We start from the raw sequence: 16,125 nt of genomic DNA on the forward strand, positions 1-16,125 counted from the left end.
GTAGAGTCATTTAATGTTGGGTTTACCCTCTTCCTGTCTCTACTGTCGATCCCATTTACCTGTAAATACTATTAAAAAATAACTAGAGCCCGGCCGGTGTCGCTCAGTGGTTGAGCGTCGACCTATGAACCCAGAGGTCATGGTTCGATTCCTGGTCAGGGCACATGTCTGAGTTGTGGGCTCCGTCCCCAGTAGGGGGCATGCAGGAGGCAGCTGATCAGTGATTCTCTCTCATCATTGATGTTTCTATCCCTCTCCCTTCCTCTCTGAAATCAATAAAATATATTTTAAAAAATAACTAGAGTGTGGGTAGTGAGAATTGATGGTCTGGTTCATTGACTCTCCAGGGTTTGCCAAAAGCCAGGTGGCCAGACAGAGGCAAATTTTGACCTTGCACTGTTCCAGTGCTTCTCTCTGTGATGAGTCAGATTTGAAGTAGAAAATCGAAAGCCGGTGCTTCCCCTAACACACTGCTGATTGAATTAAGAGCTCGCTGGCCCCTCGAGGTCATCCAGGCCCGTTCTCGTGCCCCCGACTGTCCCATGGTCAGAGGCCCTGGTGAATCAGGACACTGTGGCCGGTAGTTGAAACCCTCTCCGAAGGCAAGGAGAACGGGAACTCGTTTTGAACAGTGAAGCGCAGTCTCCGTAGGTGGAATATGTTCCCTCTTCCCAGGTGTGACGTCACGGAGGGAGACGGGGAAGAGGGACGATGAGTTCCTGACGAGTAATTCACGTTCAGCCCTGTTGAGACTGGACTTTGTTCTCTTTCTAATCAGTCTTTTATATTTAACTTCTGTTTCCTTGCTTTGCCCTTCTTTTTTTTAAAAAATAGATTTTTATTGATTTCAGAGAGGAAGGGAGAGGGAGAGAGAGTTAGAAACATCAATGATGAGAGAGAATCATTGATCGGCTGCCTCCTGCACGTCCCCTACTGGGGATCGAGCCCACAACCTGGGCATGTGCCCTTGACTGGAATCGAACCCGGGACCCTGCAGTCCACAGGCCGACGCTCTACCCACTGAGCCCAACTGGCTAGGGCTTCTTTGCCCTTCTTTACCAACCCTTGGCTTGCTTTGAAGAAATTGGTGGATAAGTTAGCTCCTGCCACGGAGCCTGAGTGACAGATAGCGTTGCTCTCACGTCTGGGATCAGCTGGTGGTGGCTGGGTATGGCGGGCCTCTGGCTGAGCTGGGCTGGACTGGCCCAGCTGGGGTGACTCAGCTCTGCTTCCTGGTTGCTCACTCTCCTCATGGCTCCAGTGGGGTAGCCCCGAAATGTTCTTTTCATGCCAAAGGTGGAAACGGAAAAGAGCAAGCAGAAATACATAGGTCTCTTTAGGCCTAGGCTCCCAAAGCACACCATCACTCCGGTCTCATTCTGGCCAAAGCAAGTCACGGGAGTGGGGACATGTGCCCTTCTTATTGAGTGGGAATCCAGAGTCACATGACAATGGGCGTGGATAGAGGGAGGGAAGAAGAATGGCAACTTTAATGCCATCCTCTACCACAGTTGGCTCACAGAAACTCGCCCGAGCCAAAATTACATACACTTTCCTTTCCTTGTGGTTTATTTTTTTCAGGAAACGAGAACCTATGGCGCCCATGGCAGTCTTTCAGGCAACATTCCTCTTGGCATTGCTGCCTTTGAGTACTTACCAGAGCGAAGGTAAGTGGAAAACACAGTCGAGAGAACAATCACATAGAGAAAAAAGGAGGTAATTGGTTGCCTTGGAGAAAAGTTGCACAATTCTTTTTTCTTTGGAAATTACATGGAATTGGTGAGTAACAACAGGTACCTTAGTCACGGGCTTCCTGATCTTGATGACTCATCTTAATAAGTCACCTTTGACCCTGACCTCCTGGCCATGGGGGCGTTTGTGAGTAGACCTAGCCCTGCAGAACTTCATGGCTGATGCGTTGAAAATGGCCATCACCAGGGAGCTTTCTGCACCTCGCTGCGGAGAGGCGGGGGAACTGCCCGGGGCTGGCCACTAAGTCAGAACACGCTGTGTGTCCCTCAGCCACGTTCACTGAGAAGCTGTGAGCTGCAAGACAGCCCTGCTCGTGCTGAAATGCTCTGTGTGGATTTAAGAAAAGCATTTATCACTTAGCTGCTTCCCTAGGGAGGGTATTTTGAAATACATTAACTTTATAAACCAAGTCAGTAAGAATTCAATTCTTCTAAAATGTTTATGGGTACTTCAGTTTGAAGGTGGATTCTTTGAGCTGAGAGCGTTTCCATTTGCTTATAAGTGTGTGTTGCTTTCTCCTGTATTTTACAAAGCTCTAACTGTTCTGTTTGTGTGTTCACTTTTCTCTGCACTCCCTCCTAAGACAGAGGAAGGCACATGCTCTCTGTAACTACCCAGACAGCTCCTGTCCGTGGATTCATGAAGAAGACATTTGCGAGAAACATCCATAGAATTTTGCAATTTTCCCTTAAAACTCCATGAAAAGATATTTGGAAATTTTTAGAAAAGGAGATTTTGTTCTGATAAGAGCTCAGTTTTCTGTCTGGGATTCTTTAGGTCTGGCTTGACTTCTTTCAGGGCACATGGGAAAATGCCACTTTCATGGCTTGTTAAAAATCATAGTTTGACTGTTGGTGTCTTCCCTACTCTGCAGCTGAACGGTAGGAACTAGTATTTCCTATTTGTAGTATGTCTACCCCTCCCCCACCTCAGGAATATCTCAGGGTGACCCAGCTGGCCGCAGGGTCCCACCTCAGAGAACCCCAGGCGCGTAGCCAAGCCTTCGGCACCACACTTCCCCGGGGAATTCTCATTATCTGCCCCGAGGGCTATTTGCTGTGTGCCTTCTCCTCACAAGACCTCTGCTCTCTGTCCCCCTCAGCTCCTGTTGTTTAGACCAGACATGCGCCTGCCTGTTCCTCTCCCACCAGCCTTGTTTCTGCCTCCAGCTTTCTCAGCCTGGCATGCCTGCATTGCTAAGTAATCCTGTGTTCGTCCTCGCCTACACTACTTGGATTTCTTCCTCCATTTCTGCTGCATCCGACCAAGTACCTACTAAGGCTCCCCACTCACACTAGTGTCCTCCCACGGGATCACCCACCAGCTCAGGTGTGAGCCTCCATTTCAGATGAAGAAGCTTCTCCCGGCCAGGGAGCAGGGCCAGGGCTCCCTGCGTTAGCCCCGGGCTCGCGTCTGCATCACCAGAGAGCAGGATCGTAGCCTCTGGCTGGCTTTTCTTCCAGTCTCTTGTGTGTACGTACACACAGACAGAGATAAAGATGTAAATGTGCAGACTTCTTCACAGAAGTGAAATTATGCTGTCTCTACTGGGGATATTTATACTTAAGTGTGTGTGTGTGTATATATGCATATACATATATATATGTATGTATTTGAGTGTGTGTATATATATGTATATATTAGAGTACATGTACTTATGTTAAGTATATACTTATTAAAGTACATAGAGTATAGAGTATATATTGTATATAGTATAAGTATGTATACTGGGGAAATATACTCTATACAGCAGTGGGCAAAAGTAGGCTTACAGTTCTTTGTATGGAAAAGTATATAATACAAGAATAAATAATAGAAAAATAAACTCTGTTTCATGTACTCATAGCTGTAGGCTACTTTTGCCCACCCCTGTATACTTATGAGTATATGTACTTTAATATAGTATACCCTTATTAAGAGGATTAATACAACATACAATGAGAGTTGTTACCTTTGAGGTTAAATGTTCTTCTAGAAAGAACATTATATTAAATGGCTGCATCGAGTCCCATCTTGTGAATGGACCATGGTTTATTTCCTTAAGTGGTGTCGGGGCCAGACAGAGAAACTGGATGGGAAGGTGGGAGGAGGGGCTGTGATTGAACCAGTCAGTCTGATTCCCCAGCCTGCCTTTCGGGCAATACTCCAGGGCAGCGTTAGGGAAAGAGAGGGAAAGAGTGCTGGGCCGAGGGCCAAGGGCCTTGGGTTCTGGTCAAGTTGTCACTTCCTTTTTTGTTTTAACCTCAATTTCCTCATCTGAAAAACAATGGGATTGGACTTAATCTCTAAATCCCTTTAGCTCTCCGACTTGACCTTGGCCTTCCCCACTATTTCCCAAGGAAGTCCTAGATGGCTTTTGACCAAATTATTTTGACTGACTGATGTTTCTCCAGTATTTGAGTCACTCAACACTTGCTGATGCATATGCCAGTCTAGGACTTCCCCTTCTGTCTAACACAGCATCCAGTAGCTTGCTAGAGTTTCCAGAAATAACGCTGATACCAGTAGTTAACTGGCTCATTCAGCAGCCAGTCACTGAGTGCCTGTGCTGGGACAGGTGTGGTACTGGTCTTGGTTTCACTGAGCTGAGTAAGCCTTGGTCTCACCCCTGTTTAGCTCGCAGTCTATGGGGAGACAAACACACAACAGACTTGTACAGCGCTCTGCGATCAGTGCTCAAACAAGGGCCTCGCGAAGCAGCCACGGGGAGCAGAGAACGCCAGGCAGGACACATGGAGGTGTTAGTGAGGAATGGCTTGTCAGGCACTTGAGACCTCGCGGAGATCCTGGATCTCTGTCATTTGAGATCAACGTGCGCTATGGGTAAGACACTGTGCCAAGTGCTGGGGACAAGAGTCCATCCAAAGACACATAAGCATCAACCTCTGTCCTTCAGGGAATTTGAATCTAGAGTGAGACCAACAACAACAAACAGGCAAAATGAAATAAGGGCTCAGAAAGATGGGGGGATTTTGCATGCACTCCGCTTTCTCTGGTGCCATTGGCTCCACAAGGATTAAAAACACGCCCCCCCCCCCCCACCTAGTTCCATAAGGGACCAGCTCTTTCATCTTGCCAGTCTCCTTTTAGTTGGAAGAATGAATGCTTAGAAGATGATGTAACTCCCTCCCTCAGGGTCTATCCTGAACTGGGCTGCTTCCTGAGCCCACTGGCCTCTGCAGGTATGATTCATGTTTGAATCTCTCTTCTTTCACAGACTGTTACACCACTAACCCTCCTACACTTGCAATCTCTCATTATTTCAAGAGTCAGTTGTGTCTCTCCAGTAGGTTCGTTCCTCGAGCAAGGAACCTTGTCACGATTCTTTTATTTCACACCAAATGCCTCATATGTTGCGGGTGCTGCTCTCATCCAGAAAGTTCGGTGAATTCTTGCCAGAGGTGTTTTAAGTTCTGTGCATTGAGATGGGCTGTTTCCCACTTTATAACTATATAATGAACAACAAAATACTGACTTTCAAAACAAGCTTTCATTTTTGACTTCCAGAAATATGAAATTGATAGCAACAAGTCCTGTTGTTCAGCCCTGCTGTGAATTTCCAAGCCAGTTATAGTGTCCAAAGAAGTGTCCTTTATTGTTTCATTGTTAGATAAATCTGTGCAATTTGTTTAATTATTTATTGTTTGTATTATTTGTTTCACTGTTTATCAATATATTAACTTGCTGTGTATCGTTGAGCAAATCGTTTCATTCATCTAAGTCTTAATTTCTTCATCTCCAAGTGATTTCTAAACTCCCAGCTTTTCAAGGTGTCTGACTTTAGGATGCTCACGTGAGCTGTACCTTTCAAAGCTAAACACTGATGAGATTGAACAATACCGACCTATGGCTCTCCAATCCTACTCCCATTGTCATTTCATGTCTCGCTTGGTCTTTCAGTCTTGTCCGAACCTTTATCGCTGAATGTGTCCATCAATTCCACACAGCAGTCTTTGCATCTAAAATGGAGTGTCCACAACCTGACTCATCCGGAATTAAAAATGGCTTTTCAGATCGAGATCAGTAGAATTAACAAATCCAATGTCATCTGGGTGGTAAGTTTTGTTTTGTTTTGACTCTATATTTTAAAAATCCTTTTCTGGTGTCACCGATTTTCTTTTATAACAGACAGAAAATCCCAGTATGGAAACACGTTAGCAATGCAAAACAGTGTTCCTAAACAGCCGCATTTCTGTGTTTTTAGTGAAGAGGATTGGGAACGAAGTAATGCAGGGGTCCTCAAACTTTTTAAACAGGGGGCCAGTTCACTGTCCCTCAGACCGTTGGAGGGCCAGACTATAGTTTAAAAAAAGACTATGAACAAATTCCTATGCACACTGCACATATCTTATTTTGAAGTAAAAAAACAAAACGGGAACAAATACAATATTTGTATTTGCATGTGGCCCGCGGGCCATAGTTTGAGGACCCCTGAAGTAATGACACAATTTGGTTGGGCAGGTTGGATGGGACGCATGAACAGCTCATTTCTTCGGTCCCGCTGGGCCCCTCAGAAGGTTGTGGGGTCGGTCCCAGTGAGTACTGACTCCCCGTCTATGAAGATCAACCAGCTTAGTCCTCTTCCTTCTTTCTTCCCGTTCCATCAGAGACTTTGTAAACAAGATGTAATTTGGGCAACATTTTCTTGCCAGCGTGGCTTCCAGTCAGTCTTTGCTTGCACTATGCTGACAGCAAAGAAGAATGAGTCTGGCACCTTCTTGTTCTGGCAGGACAGCACTTCTTCATGGTGGCCTTGGTCACATCACAGGTGGCTTTTCCTGTAACAAATTAAGTGAAGAAAATCCTGATGCCACACTTTTGCTTTTGAATTACTTGGTTGGATTTTTCACTCGTCTTGATTCCTATCATGGCTGTGTCTGTTTTGCCTGATGCTTCCTCGTCTAGTGCAGTGGGCACTTGGGTGGTTTCTTTCAATGATCATGGATGGTCTGGGAGACCTTAATAATCTGCCAGTGCATCCGTTCACTCATTGTCCTGGGATGGTGGGGGACGGCGGCATGTTTTCTCGTTGGAGGGGCGTGGAGGAGCTGCCTGGAGAGAAGGCAGACACGGGTCGTGTCATTGCTGGGACCTCCCTTTACTCAGTGCAGGGCCACTCCTCTCGGGCCGTGGAGGCCGGGGTCCAGGAGTCCCGATGGTTTGCTCCTTCAGGAAAGCAGGAAGGCCACTCATTTTAAAGCCTCCAGTGACTTTCCTCATTCACTCTTGCATCTGAGATCTGAGTGAAATATAGTTCTGACTCTGTCGACGTAGGATGGACAGCAGGTGTATAACTCTACCCCCAGTGAGAGCTGTTTAGTGTTCTGATGATAACACTAGCCATGTCTCTGGAGAGCTGTTCACCTCCCAACATCAGCACATCTTCCCACCCTCCCACCTCATACTGACCAGTTCATGAAAACAGCCCAAACACAATTCACCACGTTAAAAAAAAAAATCACAGGATTGATGCATTCAAGGAAAGTTTTCTCTCCTCTTTCTAAGGCTGTAAACACCACAAAGCACAATGTGGTTAGACAGAGCCCACACACCCATGCGTGGTGTCGGGGAGAAGCCGAGCCGCTGCCTGCTGATGAGCGGGGGAAAGCACTCAGCATGTGACCTTAGAGCAGCGGTTCTCAACCTGTGGGTCGTGACCCCTTTGGCGGTCGAACGACCCTTTCACAGGGGTCGCCTAAGACCATCCTGCATATCAGATATTTACATGACGATTCATAACAGTAGCAACATTACAGTTATGAAGTAGCAACGAAAATAATTTTATGGTTGGGTCACAACATGAGGAACTGTATTTAAAGGGCCAGAAGGTTGAGAACCACTGCCTTAGACCATGGGCCCAGGTCCGGGCGCTGTTCAAGGCGAGGGTCTGACAAGCTCACGACAAGGGTGTCCTGCCCGAGGGAGGGTCGCTGACCAGTGCTGTGAGGCTGGGGTGCGGCCTGACTTCCAGCAACTGGGAAGAAGGGCTGTTTGAGCCAAAAAATGTCTTTATCCCGAGGTCAGTGAAAAGATGGGAGTGGCAGGATCTGATTGGAAGTGTTTAAAACGCCTCCTCTGCGTGTGCTGTGGAGAGCAGGTGGGGGAACAGGAGGAGGCCACGTGTGACCAGCAGCAGGCTGTGGGGTCGGTCCAGAGGAGAGGCTCCTGGGGGTGGGGGGCAGTGGAGGCAGAGTGGCCAAATATGAGAGAGATGCAGGAGGGGAGACCAGTTTGTGGCTTGTTGATATTATAAAAAGGTCACCATGATGGGTACAGTTCCTTTTCTTGGTACATTGAACAATATTGAAGCAAAATGTACTTGAACTTCTCAGATTAAATAGTGATTAATGGTCAGGTCCACTAAATTGGTACTTAATAACATGTTTTATAATCTAGAAATGAAGGGATGCCACACACTGAATAAAATATAAACGACGTACACGTCGGAGTTTTGCATCGATCAGGGGCGCGGTCAGGTGTGCCCAGGTGACTGAGGTGTGCAAGGGTAGCTTTTAGAAGCAGGACTCAAGTAATTCTCTACTAGCTGGCAAGACTTTTCTTAGCAGGTCCTGTGTGACCAGCACTGTGACACCTTCATCTCTGGTCTCTTCCTCTAAGAATGAGTTGCTTCCATTTCCTTTCACTTGCTCCACTCGGACCCCCTGGACTTGGAGGCTCAGAGCGGTGGGAGCCGAGTCTGTGAGAAGCAAGAGGCTCTGGCCGGTTCCTCGCTGAGTCGTCGGAGCACAGGGAGCCGGCTGGGAAGGATGGCGGGTCCTGGCTCATGCTATGGAGTTTCAGGGGGTGTGCTCTGGGATAAGTCCAGGCAAGCCCTTTTCCAGGACAGCATGGCTGCGTTCCCAACGGTTTCTCTTGACTTCCAGGAGAACTATAGCACCACTGTGCAGCAGAACCAGACCCTGCAGTGGACATGGGAATCCGAGCTGCCTCTGGAATGTGCGACGCACTTTGTAAGGATACGGGGGAAGGAGGATGACGCTTGGGCCTCCCAGCAGAGAATCTGGAGCAGCTGGAGCGCATGGGTGGAAGTGGATGGTAAGAAGTGAGGTGATGCCCTAGCTGGTTTGGCTCAGGGGATAGAGCGTCGGCCTGCGGACTGAAAGGTCCCAGGCTTGATTCAGGTCAAGGGCACATGCCTGGGTTGTGGGCTCGATCCCCAATAGGGGGCGTGCAGGAGGCAGCCAATCAATGATTCTCTCTCATCATTGCTGTTTCTATCTCTCTCTCCTTTCCTCTCTGAAATAAATAAAAATAAATGTTTAAGAAAAAAGAAAGAAGCGAGGCAATGAAAGAGTGAAAGGGTTTAATGTAATAATATTTGGGGATCAATAGTCCTCTTTAAGGTACTCGCAGGACACCAGCCGTTTCCTTTGGCTCCCATTGGAACTAACAAGCTTATTTCCCATTGGAACGAACAAGCTTGGGTGGGAAACTAGGCCCCAGGAGAGAGACGTCTGAGATTTGGCCTCTGAATCTATTCATTGAAATAATTATGCAAATCCAGACCATTTTTATTTCATTTCCAAATGTGTAGGGAAGGCTAAGGGAGCCAAGCAGGACACGAGCTGTACATGTTTGTATTAGAATGACACACACAGTGTGTGTGCGGCTCTGCCACTGTGTCCTTAGAGCAGTCACAGGCAACATGGAAATGAATGACAGTGATTGTTTTCCAATAAAACTTTATTTACAAAAACAGATGGTGGGCTGGCGTTGACCCCTCAGTTAGTTTGCCAGTATCCCTAATGTGGAGAGAAGGGAGGGACATATGGGAAAATGAAAGCCATTCTTTGAGTAATGAGACTATAGATAAATACGCTTTAAATATCACTTAATCTTGATAATTTAATTTTGTTGTAATTAAAATTTACAGTGGGTATGCCACCATTTCTTATGGTTCAGCTAAGCAATATCATTTGGTTCTCTCAACTATATATCCTGCCAAGTTATCTGGAATTCCAACCAATAGAACCATTCTTCATTAAGTGCTTATTCCAGTTTATGATCTCAAATGGATAACATTAACCCATGAGTAGCCTAGGGATTAGTTTAATACTAAATAATAGAATTAAATCTACATTCTTGTCACTGTTTTAAGCACTATACATACTGAGTCCTCACATCTGCACATCTGCCTGCTTCACAGATGAGGAGACTGAGTCACAAATAGGTTAAAAAAAACCCAGGCAAGGTCAACAATCCATAGAGGGGTGTAGCCATAATTCCAACCCAGACCACCAAGACCCAGAAACCGTTGCATCCTACTGCTGGAGGGATACGCTCATGGACGAAACAGCGGTTAACAACACAGTAATGAGAATGAACTTCATAAACAACATATCTATTTTGATAAAAAATACACTACATTTCTCCAAACTATCATCTCCAAACTAACTCAAGAATAAAGGGGAAACCTGATTATTCCTAACCCCCAATGCACTGGTTCCCAACCATGGTCACACGTTAGAATCACCTGAGGACCTTAAAGAACACCCCACACCAGGCACTCTGCATGGGTGGCATGAACGATGGCAACCGGGGTGCCTCACAGGCCAGCAGTGGGACTGTGGTGGGCTTGGGAGTGGGGACTAAAGGAATCTGAGCAGTGGTAAGCGCAGGCAGCTCTCCAGGGAGGCCAGCTGTGAGGGGCAGGTGGAGAGGGGGCCGAGGCATGCCTGGGGAGCACGATGCTGCTGCTTAAAATGGGAGAGACGGGGCTCTTACATGCAGGTGGGCCCTACATAGGGAGAGACTGATGCACAAGGAGATGGCTGAGGGGCTGGCATTTGTGAGGAGGCAGGAGGGACAGTACACGTTAGAGATTGTGCAGGACGCGGCTGTGGAGCTGGCCAGACCTAGCGTGTAACTGTGGCTTTGCCACTCGAGTGAACTTGGGCTCAGTCCTGCCTGACCTATGGTTGTGAAGGGGGAAGATGACCTGAGATAAAGGACATATCACTCAAGACAGGGCCTCCCACGTGGCTGGGGTCCATGGAGCAGGCCATGGTCACCCCCCACTAGCGATCACCCAGCCGTCCTCAGAGGCCACATGAAGGGGTCTGGACAACAGCCGTGTGCTGGCGTGACACTGGGAGCTGGCACACAGGACTGTGTTGTGTGCGCCCACGTTCATGGGTTTGCTGTGGGGAGCGAGGGCCCTATTTTCTCCAGAAGAGAAGCAGCTGAAGTTGCCTGTGGAGAGTGAGACGGAGGGGCTGTTTGGATTCTGAGTCTCTTTCTCACCGAGATGTCTTCTCTCTTGCAGCTCTGAGTGTGTTTGGACAAGGCCCGCCGCTTGTTCTCCCTGTAGATAAGCTGGTGGAGGAGGGATCCAATGTCACCTTCTGTTACGTTTCTAGTCGCAAACAGAGTAAGGTATCCTGTTTCTGGGAAAACAACCCGATCCTCAGAGAGCAGCTGGACACACATGTGTCTGTGTTCACCTTGACGAATGTTCCCTTCATTAGGATCTGGGGGTCGAACCTCTACTGTAAGGACATGGACATCACACCCGGCACGGTTCTCTTTGTCTCCAGTAAGCATGCGCCTTCTCCCTGCCCTCTTCCCGCTTCCTAAGGAACCGAGGGGCCCCCTTCCCCAGAACACAGTTCACATTTCCACTCATGGTCGTTTCCTCTGACCTCCCAAGTCTTCCAGGAGGGACTCAGGGAAGGAAACCCTGGAGCAATCCCAGCAGGATTTCCTGACGATGCCTGGTCCCTATTGGCAATTTGATGCCTAGAAACCAGGAGTATTAAGGGGAAAAAGCTCAGGTCATGACCTGGAACGAGGGGCAGCTGGGGTTGGGGTCCGGGCACCTGGGCTGACTCTCTCCCGGGCTGGGCCTGCCAGGTGGACACATTTCTTAGCCTCTCTGAGCTGGTGTCTGCCCCTGGGGAAGGGGGACGATGACCACTGTTGTGAGGATTAGTGAACGTGGACGGGGCTGGCCCCGAGCTGCTAGCTGCACACAGTAGGGACTCAGCACACGAGGCCATCACTTCCATCACCCCCGTGGGTGGCTGCGGTGGGGAGGGAGCACTGGGGTTTTCTGTAGCTCTCTGTGCACCCGTCCTGTCCAGGGGCTCCTCTGTTCTGTCTTGAGACGGGGCAAGATCTGTGACTGTGCCCTCGCTGCTTCCCCGACGAAGGGCCTCCCCGGGCTCCTGGGCACTTGGTTTGTGCTCCTTGGCCTGGCCTCTTCGGTCGGCACCATTCTGGCGCTCCCAGCTCCCGCTGCAGAGGGTAGCAGGTTCCCCAAATCTGACCGACTTCCTGGCAGCACGTGTAACCCCCAGGCTGTCAGCCACAGCTTCAGAAATGCAGCCCCAGGCAACTCTGACTGGGTTCTTTCATTCTTTCACTCGCTCTGTTGCTGAGCAACACTCAGAGCGCCTACCAGCAGGCGCTGGGTGTACAACATCCAGCAAACACACCCGGGGCTGAGCAAGCAGCACACCGGCCACTCGCACCCACGATGCGCGGAAAAGCACGGGGCGGGGGTGGGGGGCCAACGAGCGTGCACATGGGACACATCCATGCAAGGGACCCTTTCGCTGCCAGACCCCAAGCAGAGCTGTGCACTGTGTTTGCCTTTGATTTCACGAGGCCTTTCGTCTGTCTTTCCTTCCGGTGGACAGAAGTACTTGAGGAGCCCAAGGGCTTTTCTTGTGAGACTCGGGACTTCCGGACTTTGAACTGCACTTGGGATCCTGGGAGCGACACTGACCTGCCGAAATACCGCTCCCAACGCTACGCTTTATTTGAATCGTAAGTGAGCTCGTTACATTCTTGACAGATACGTCCTCGTTTAAGTCCTGGTGACAACATAACAAAGGCCACGTTTAGATGTTGTGAAAATTTGAACAGATATTTTTAAACCGCCCTGACAGTCCTAGGAGCTCTTAGCTGGTCGCTAAGGACGTCCAACCCGAGTTTCATCAAAGGAAAGTGTACCATCAAAATGACAAGACAGACCATGAATGGTTGGTTCATCTTGACGTGAAAATACTTCCATCTTTTTAAATTAGAGTTCCAGCTGCGTCTACCTCATTTCCAACTTTTTAAGAATATCCAAAGGAAATGGAGGAGAGGTCTTTCCCGCCTGCGAGGGGTGTCGGTGACTCACTGTCCCACATTTCACCACAGAAATCAAACTTGCTGAAACAGTATTTTCGTCATCGGCGTTGGTTGATGATGGATGGATGCGCTGTGGAACATGGTTTAAAGCCACTGAACATCCCCGAGGGAGACTGGCATGCACTTCCTCACTGACCATAGCGTAACCCCTGAAATTGTGTTTTTGTTAAGATTTTCCGGGAAAAAGAAATTCTGTAAACACAAAACCTGGTGTACTTGGCAAGTAGCTCAAGACTCACAAGAAACGTATAACTTCACACTCATGGCTGAAAACTACTTCAGGAAGAGGAGTGTCAATCTTCTCTTCAACCTGGCGCACCGAGGTGAGGCTAGAGCTGCCGTGGCCATGTCTTTGTTTGGCACATGGGGTGGTGGTGGGGGAGGTGCGGGGCGGCGAATGTGCAGCAGGTCTTTGCCTAATTCACATCCTAAGCGAAAGTTACCATTTATAACTCTCTTCGTGGATGCATGTGTGGCCCACGGTCCCCTGTTACTGGTTGGTTTTGATAATGTAATAAGCACCCATGAGCTTACCGCTCAACCTCACGACGAGGACGGTGACAAAGCCTTACTTCATGTCAGTCCCGTAATTCTTCTCATTCCGGTTTCCTATTTTGGTTAGACTCTGGGTTCTGTGACATCCTCCCCATGGGCTGCTTCTTCAAGTTCAGGCGCCCCTCCTCCATCCGCCTGATTTATTTAATTTTAGGGGTCCTCAGGTAGTTTATTTTTGTATTTCGTTCAAAATTTCTAATATAATCAGTGAGAGAGAAGGGTGGCAGTTGGCTTACTCCATCCTGGCTGTAAGTCTGGTTTTGTCTGCCATTTTCTCAAAAATAAACAAAACTACTTACCGAATAAATAAAGGAGGAAACGAACCACTTACTTACCAAAGTCTTTTGGATCTGTGCTTGAACTCTTTTTACTTTGTGTCCTTATTCTCCCCCCACCCTTTTTTTTGGCAGTTCACCCAATGACTCCCTTTAATGTGTTATTTGAAAGTGTAAGCACCACAAATGCCACCATGACCTGGAAGGTCCATTCCCTGGGGAATTTTTCCACGTTTTTGTGTCAGGTTGAACTCCACGGCGAAGGAAGAGCCATACAAGTAAGGACACTGCTTACTACTCTATTTTCAGAAACCCCTTGATGCCAAGATCAGAGGGCCAGAGGAACAAAATCTCTCTGCACTCTCATGTCTCTGTGGGTTCCGATGGGGTGGGTTTTCAGGGTTGAAAAAGGTCCCTGAAATTCACTGTAGACTTTCAGCAGGGGGCCGTAGAGATTTTTCTTCCCGAAGAACTAGTCTTACCCCAGCTCAGGCTGTGCCGTGCTGGGATTGGGCTTTGTGGTGGGGAGCGCTCACCGATCTTCTTTTTCATCAAGCAGCACAATGCTTCCAGCCAGGTGGACGGTCAGTACTTCTTCAGCGGCCTGGCCCCCGCCACAGAGTATGCGGCCCGAGTGCGCTGTGCTGCCAGGCACTTCTGGAAATGGAGTGAATGGGCTGGCCAGAACTTCAGCACACTCCAAGCCGGTACGCTCCAATCCCTGGCATTTCACGCAGGGATCTAGACTGACTGATGGGAGGTGGTTCTCTTCTCTGGGAGCTCTTGTTTGTACCAAAAAGTAAGGGGGAAATACTACAAAAGAGGCTGGGTGCTATCTTTAAAAAGACAAAGAAGCTGGCCCTCATTGGTTTGGTTCAGTGGGTAGAGTGTCGGCCTGCAGACTGAAGGGTCCCAGGTTCGATTCTGGTCAAGGGCACATGCCCGGGTTGTGGGCTTAATCCCCAGTGGGGCCCATGTGGGAGGCAGCCAATTAATGATTATCTCTCATCATTGATGTTTCTATCTCTCTTTCCCTCTCCCATCCTCTCTGAAATCAATAAAAATATTTTTTTAAAAAAGAAAAAAGGGGAAGTAGTTGAATTAAATGGCTAATGAGATATGAGTGGGAAGACATCCACTTGGAACATTTGCCACCGGTGTTATTTCTACTCTCTATTTTCTCTCTGATCTTTGTTTTCGCCAAAGTGGTTTCTAAGCTCCTGGCATTGCTGGATTCCCACTGGACTTGGGGCTGTGTTAATTAGTAAGGACTTTTAACTCAGGACCAGCAAACATAGCGTCCATGCCAAGGAAAGCATTGGTCTCATGCCAAATAACTCTAGGCCAACTTTGGAAATATAATGATATTTGGAAACTTGATTGTGATTGATGAGTCATTGGTTCAGCAACAGCAAACCGTGAGCCCCCTCTGGCATGCCCGCAGGGGCCGTTTCCTCAATATTCCAGATCAGAGAGTTTTTCTCCAAACCACTATGTGTTAGAGCTCCAATAGGCCTCAGCAGACTAGATGGCCCAGCCCTACTTCAATATAATAAAGTACTACCATTGCCCAGTTTACTGATGAAGCAACTTGGGCCCATAGTGTGAAGAGACTTGCCTAGTTTGCAAAGTTAATGAATGGCTGAGAAGTAATAGTAATAATAATCCTATATAATAAAAGGCAAATTGTCCCCTCGGGAGTTCGACTCACCAGGAGTTCGACCGCTGGCTATGACATGCGCTGACCACCAGGGGGCGGTGCAGAACGAAGGAAGGCCCTGGCAGGCAGCTGGGGGAAGGAAGCCCCGAATGGCCCTGATCATCAGCCAGGCCTAGGGACCTGACCTGTGCACAAATTTCATGCACTGGGCCTCTAGTAATAATAATAATAATAATAATAATAATAATAATAATAATAATAATGGCTGACATTTATTGAGTATGTAGTAGGTGCCAGACACAGCTCAAAGTGCTATCAATATGTTTCTCTTTTAACCCTCACAACATGCAGTCGGCACTATTGCTATCCTTACCTTACAGATGCGGAGACACTGAGGCTCAGAGGATAATGAACTGGCCTGGCCAGTGACTGGGCTGTGGCTGCACCTCGCAGCCAGGCAGGCTGACTGCAGAGCCCGCCCTCACCCGGAGCTGGATTCCACAAGTTCTGTCTCCTGCTGTTGTTACTGCAACCTTGAGACCTGGCTATTTTAGGGCCAGAGGAAGGATTGCATGTATTTATTTTAGTCCATCTTATTGTTCGTGTTTGTAGGCAGGCAGAGCTCTTTCTGTTTCACCTGAGGAGGCTCATTTTATTTTATTTTATTTATTTTTTATATTTTTATTGATTTTTTACAGAGAGGAAGGGAGAGAGATAGAGAGT

The 16,125-nt window shown here is 48.1% G+C and overlaps 1 protein-coding gene across 1 annotated transcript in view; it reads left to right on the forward strand.

Annotated features, from left to right (window-relative positions):
• Nucleotides 1-1,581: 1,581 nt before the first annotated feature.
• The window catches only part of OSMR (oncostatin M receptor), a 32,182-nt gene continuing 17,638 nt past the window's right edge, over nt 1,582-16,125 (forward strand). The window contains 8 exon segments of the mRNA XM_023755019.1: nt 1,582-1,667; nt 5,653-5,807; nt 8,637-8,808; nt 11,039-11,308; nt 12,414-12,543; nt 13,084-13,235; nt 13,878-14,020; nt 14,299-14,449. Of these exon segments, the coding sequence (XP_023610787.1) occupies nt 1,595-1,667; nt 5,653-5,807; nt 8,637-8,808; nt 11,039-11,308; nt 12,414-12,543; nt 13,084-13,235; nt 13,878-14,020; nt 14,299-14,449 (1,246 nt within the window). The 5' untranslated portion in view covers nt 1,582-1,594.

This window comes from Myotis lucifugus, unplaced genomic scaffold (assembly GCF_000147115.1).
Source record: "Myotis lucifugus unplaced genomic scaffold, Myoluc2.0 scaffold_68, whole genome shotgun sequence".
Taxonomy (NCBI): Eukaryota; Metazoa; Chordata; class Mammalia; order Chiroptera; family Vespertilionidae; genus Myotis; species Myotis lucifugus.